The sequence below is a fragment of the Dipteris shenzhenensis genome, chromosome 8 (assembly GCF_047967505.1).
Source record: "Dipteris shenzhenensis isolate YYH24624 ecotype China chromosome 8, Dip_SZ_1.0, whole genome shotgun sequence".
Classification (NCBI taxonomy): domain Eukaryota; kingdom Viridiplantae; phylum Streptophyta; class Polypodiopsida; order Gleicheniales; family Dipteridaceae; genus Dipteris; species Dipteris shenzhenensis.
In genome coordinates, this window is record NC_141603.1 from 14,139,207 (window position 1) to 14,145,206 (window position 6,000).

Genomic DNA, 6,000 nt, shown 5'->3' on the forward strand with positions numbered 1-6,000 from the left:
CTGCCGCTATAGGATGCATCCACCACCCTCGGTAACCCATCTAGTGTGAAGTGCTCTCTATGTAAGGCTATCTGAAATGTATTGAAGATCATGGCCTTGGTTTACCAAGGTTGACCTTCAAGTCATGTGTCTTCACAAAACGTATGAAGTGCATCCAAGTGTCGATGGAGCCCCTCTGTTGAAGAGGAGAGTAAGACCACGTCATCAGCGTATAAGAGAATCTGGAGCAAGAATCTAGCTAGAGCAGCCAGCACACCCTATAGTCCCAATAAAAGTCTCAAGCTCATCTATATAAAGGCCAAACAAGGTTCATGCTAATGGACAACCTTGTTTGACCCCAATTATACTCATAATCTCCTTTGTCCACCTCGCACCTGTCCGAACCCTATCCAAGACTCTCTCATAAAGTGCCATGACTCCCCAAGTGATCTCCTGATCATATGTGACCCTTGATGAGAGGGTACATTACAATGGGAGTGTCTCTTCAATAGAATGTCTCTTGTGAAGGGCTGTGCCTCATAGGAAGTGTCCCGTCGAAAGGGCATACCCTTCCACAAGTGTCCATTCATCAAACCATCCATAAGTCTAAGATATAGAGAAAGGAATATGTCACAGATCGTGACATCCCCTCCCACTCAAAATAAGACCCTGGTGGAGATAATGAACTGATGTAGAAAATATCACGGTAAATTCTGAAAATATTGCTATAAAATGTCAGGGTACTGCTGTAAGTCTTCATCAGATTGCCAAGTAGCATCGGAGTCGTCCAGATCTCGCCAAAGAACAAGAAATTCCGTGATAAGTCGATGTCGAGTCTCTCGCTGTCGATGGTCCAAAATACGCTCAGGAATAAGGAGAACATAATCGTCTTTGATTTTTGGGACATAATCACCTGCAGGAGGAACTACTTCATCGCCTGGAATGTACATCTTTAGCCAAGAAATATGAAATGTCGGATGGATTTTACCCCATGATGGTGGTAATTCCAATTTGTAACTTAAAGGTGAATTTTTCTTGACGATCCGGAAAGGTCCATAGTATCTTGGTTGCAACTTAGAAAACACAGACTTAACCGTCTTATAGCGATGTGGGGCTACAAATAATAGCACCATGTCACCAGTGTCAAATTCTAGGTGACGTCTATGTTTGTTGGCAAACCGTTGATACCGCTCTTGCGCTTTTCGCATATGATCCCTAACTTGGAGTAGAATGTCTTGCATTTCTTGAACCAGTTGATCAGCTAGGGCCACTCGATGTTGAAGTACAAAATTCGTTGGTACGATCGGAGTGTGCCCATAAGCTGCTTGGAATGGAGTTATGCTGATGGCACTATGGAAAGAGTTATTATAAGCAAACTCAAGGAGTGGTAGATACTCTTCCCAAGCTGCTAGGCGTGACTGAATATGATGTTGAAGCATTTCTTCCAGAACTTGGTTGACTCTTTCAGTGTGGCCATCTGATTCTGGGTGGTAGGCTGAACTGAACAGTAGAGTTGTACCCAAAGATTCGAACAGTGAAATCATAGGACATGAACACACTTTGTGATCCTCTCCTTGCACCGACACAAGCAACGATATTACGTGGGAGCCCACTGGTAGCACCAGTTTGAGGCCCACCCCAACTATCAAACCAAAGGTTTGGATCTCGCCATAATTTGTGAAGTAACACATGATTGATGCACAAGACAAAGCCACGCTATTTCTCTGTTGATGATATCCTATGTGTGGCATTCCTAGGGCCATTGGGGCTGACAAAGGCTCCAAGTTTATCAGCCTGTTTTAGAGGACTCTATTTAACAACTCTGGTACAAAGCAGTTTTTCCAGCAAATTTCATTCTCAATCCGATGGACATATCAAGATCTACAACCGCCTGGCCTTTGACATGTTGGAATGTTATGTTGCAAATACAAAGTCCCAATGGGAGCAGTTCCTTCCATACCCATGACATGGACCACGCATCCAATGTTCCACGTGTCTTCAAGCTCAAACCCCTAGAGGTGGTCCAACTAGAGCAAATTTTGCTTCTTTTTCCCCTAACCCTGGTTAACGGTTGCATTGCTAGGTTTGTGTGTGCTCTCTAAACCCTAGTTAAGAATTGAGTTAGGCTTTTGTCATCTTGACACCCTTTTGCACTATTCTCTCTGATTCGCCTCTATTCAGCATCTCCTTAGCTCCTCACATCCTTGCATTCTCACATCCATTTGCCTTCATTTGGTATTAGAGCAAGTTGCACCTTGCCCCTTCCACACCTGCCCGCCTCAACTCCATTGCCTGGCACCCTCGTGGGACAGCTCCATCACGACAAACATTGCTCGTCAGCCCTTCTACAAAAGTTTTGTCCTATCTGGTTGGCCTTGTTTGGGGCTGCAAAATCAGGCTGCCAGTGTTTTGGACCTGCTCTCTGATTTTTTGACTGGCCGCCACTTCTGGAAGATCGCCACCAAAACAGCTCTGCTGTGAAGTGGTTTGATCAGTTGTGAAGCTGTTTAATACTTTGGTAGAAGAGGATATGTTGTCGTACTTGAGCAATGCATTGTGAGAGAGAGAGAGAAAAAGACTACCAGATAGTCACAGTAAGCACTTTACGTCGTGGTTTATATCAGTAGGATACACAGGACAACAGCATGCAAAAAGCTCGTGTGGTAACAGTAACTTCTGCAGAGAAAGATGAAGAATAGTGGCATCCCAGATTCTGCCATGTTAACTGCGGCACACTGCAGCTATTACGGAAACATCATACGGTATTGAATATGCCTACACCAGAGACTCCTCCAAAACATGCCTTGGAGGATTTTTTTAAGGAATGATTCACAGGACTGCCTTTCCAAGGGAATGGATCAGTTAAGACTGTCAGAAAATTCCAACTTACACACAGTGATGTGTGTGGTCCCATCAGGACACCATCCTTGAGAAAAAATATGTACTTTGTGACCTTTATTGATGACCTTCCGGATTTACATGGGTCTATCCTTCGAAGGAGCCATGGCTGAAAAGCAGACAGGTGCAACGTATAGACTCTGACAACAAACAGAGGGGGAAGTCCGGACGTGAAGGGCAGACTCAAGTGCAACAAAGGCTAGCACAAAAAGAGAAGGCTAATCAAAAAGTAGTCTTGAAGGCATTTTCCACATTCACACGGGTCAAGCACGTGGGTCAAGGGACCTGCTGGTTTTTTAGTCTACCACACCGGTACACGACGGCTACCGTGGGCATAAGGTAGAAACCTGAGAACCACACTGCAAATCACCTATCCAGTTGAATCCAAAAACATGCGCAAACTCACGCGCTAAAACAAAACAAATAGTGCACTCTTGACCTCATGCCTACCCACCAGGTTGAAAACCATAAACTCCATCATCCATAAAAGGGATTAGCTACTATGACATCCCTATTGACGTCATCAATGCCCATGATGACCTCATGACAGTCATTCACAAGGTCGAAAATCATAAACTCCATCCTGCATAGCAAGGACTAGCATCTCCACCAACATAATTAGTGCCCAACAAAGGGGGTAGACCACAATATAAAAATATGTTCTCCCATAGGCATATTATTATTCACAAACACTTGAGCATCTATTTATACAAAGGCCTTCATACTGATTTTCTGTCGATGCTGAGTCAATGAAGAGCAGACTCAGTTACAACAAAGTTGACACAGCACTTTTGAAATGCTTTAGGCACAGGTTCGTCTGTTTTAACATCTTCACCAGAAATGTCCATGCTTTATCTTACAATGGGTAACATTTCGACCACAAGAGTAATACAGTTCAGCTTCACCTCACATATTCGCCTCTTGAGTTAGCACTACGCTATAGCAGACTTTCTAAAAGCAACTTAAAATTTTACCCCTCTGCAGCACAACTTGAAGCTCACAGCAATCCAAAAGGCTCATCCACATCATGCCCAAAGCCATTTTTATAGATGCAACCAGACCTCAAGTAGAGATGCGGAGCTGACCTGGAGGAGGGACGGGGGTTACAGTGCTACACACAGCACACCGTACATTGGCAGCTCCTTGAGGATATACGAGGAGAGTCCTGCAACCATTGCATACAAGTTGTCCTTGTGATCCTGCCCGATCCATCAAAAGCTCATCAGCAGAAACACAAAACATGGAACTAAAAGAGCCACTAAAACAAACTAGATAGTATATCCCTGAGCATCGGCCACACAAAAAGAGTATGAAGATATACAGGTTGGTGAAAAGGAAGAAGGATAAAAGAAATAGGTCAAATAACCCTTTCAACCTCTCACTTTTACACCTTGGATTTGGATAAGAGTCCTAATTTTCAAATCCTTGCTTATATATGCATATATGAGAAAGCACCATTATACATCTGTAACCCAAATACCGTTAGGGGAAGATAAGCATCAAGACTTACCTCTTTACAGTCGTTTAGTGCATTAAACTTTATAGTCGTTTAATGCATTTTTCCTTAATATAGCTTTATTTTTCCTCCACTACAAGGTATTTGTAGGAATGAACGGATATAAGGTAGGACATGAAAGCATCTCTGGATGAGGATCGCTTCACTAAGTGTCTTGCATTCCTGCAAGTGATGCAAATCAAGGGTGCTTCTGATGCCCCAGATCAACGGAGCTTCATCGCTCTCATGATGGCTTGAGCTATGTATTTGCAGGAATGGACGGATACAAAATAGGACATGAACAAGTCTCTGGATGAGGAGCACTACGACAGGATAATCAAAACTAGTTGTCTCGCTTAATCTGACCCGCCAAAAGAGGATAAGAAGCCAGAAAAGCAGGAACGGCTCCAAGCCTCTATTACATTGTCTACCGAGCCACAAACATGTCAGATGACGTGCGTCTCGGGGCTAAACGGCAGTACAAGGATCACGTATTTGCCCGACCTCGAGAGGCGATTGATACAAAAGTGTAGGCCAAACACGTCAACCAATTTCATGCCGGAGACTTACCGGAAGGGGAAGGTGCCATCTGGGGCTGGGGGGGGTAAGGCACCAAAGGAACAGGCATGGGGGCGGAAGGAAAATGAGGATGAAGGGAAGTGGGAATCGGCAATGGAGGGAGGCGATGAGAGTGGTGTAATCGAGGCAAAATTGAGGTTGAATCGAGAGATATGGAGACCTAAAATGGAGAAGAATTGGGGCAATGGAGATGGTAGCTATGGCGATTGCAGGGGAAGGTTTCCCTGTTGTATTGTATTCAAGGTGAGGGGGCACACAGCCCGAGCACCGATTGTCCATCATCATCATTCACTTTACCTCTCCCCACTTTTTACCATGGTTTACTTTGAGAAGAAATAGGATGGGAATGGGAAAAGGTGGTCCCAAGTGGTCCCATGCATATTTCTATCCTATCCCCATCCCACCATGTGCTAACCAAAAAAGAACTAGGGATGGCCATGTCTAGGTAGAAGGGGACACATGGCATCATTTCATGTGTTTAGGAGGTGGGGACCACGTGGATGCAAGGACACTTGTCATCCTCCCATGTTTTGGAATCCCTAAAAAAGGGGAATCCATTCTCGTTGCCAGGGTCTAGAGGCCAATCCTTTTTGCTCACCCCCCTTCCTCACCTTCCTCACCTTTTTGCTCCGCATATCCTTTCTTAGATTCTCTATATCACATCTCCCTTCCTTGCCCCCCCCCGTGCCGCCCCACGGTACCCTGCCCGTGCCCCTGCCCTCCTTCGAATCCTCTCCCTACCATGTCAAGGTCCGCGGCCGGCTAGAATTTAATTCCAGTCGTCAGATCGCGGTGGCCTCTTCATTCGTATATGTCAAATCCTGTACTGCGACGACCAGTCACATCAAACAAGACAAAGGCGTTGATTTTGAAGTTTCTCAGTTGGCACATGGAAAGATCGTGCTACTGTAGCACTCAAACCTAGAAAGATGGAGACATTGTGAGGTGTTGAATGCAAGATCAGCTTCCTGTCATTGTCGTGTCTCTGAATGAGGAGCTCCTTCAAATCATGCCCCCACAAACAATGAGACCATGGGTTGGTTCATTTC

At 44.9% G+C, this 6,000-nt stretch overlaps 1 protein-coding gene across 1 annotated transcript in view; it reads right to left on the bottom strand.

Moving 5' to 3' along the window:
- LOC147899151 (protein LOL1-like) overlaps positions 1–5,208 on the bottom strand; it is a 28,649-nt gene extending 23,441 nt beyond the window's left edge. The window contains exons 1-2 of the mRNA XM_087378303.1: positions 4,943–5,208; positions 3,963–4,076 (exon numbers count right to left, since the gene is read on the bottom strand). Of these exons, the coding sequence (XP_087234429.1) occupies positions 3,963–4,076; positions 4,943–5,000 (172 nt within the window). The 5' untranslated portion in view covers positions 5,001–5,208. The remainder of the gene's footprint in view (positions 1–3,962; positions 4,077–4,942) is intronic.
- Positions 5,209–6,000: the final 792 nt, after the last annotated feature.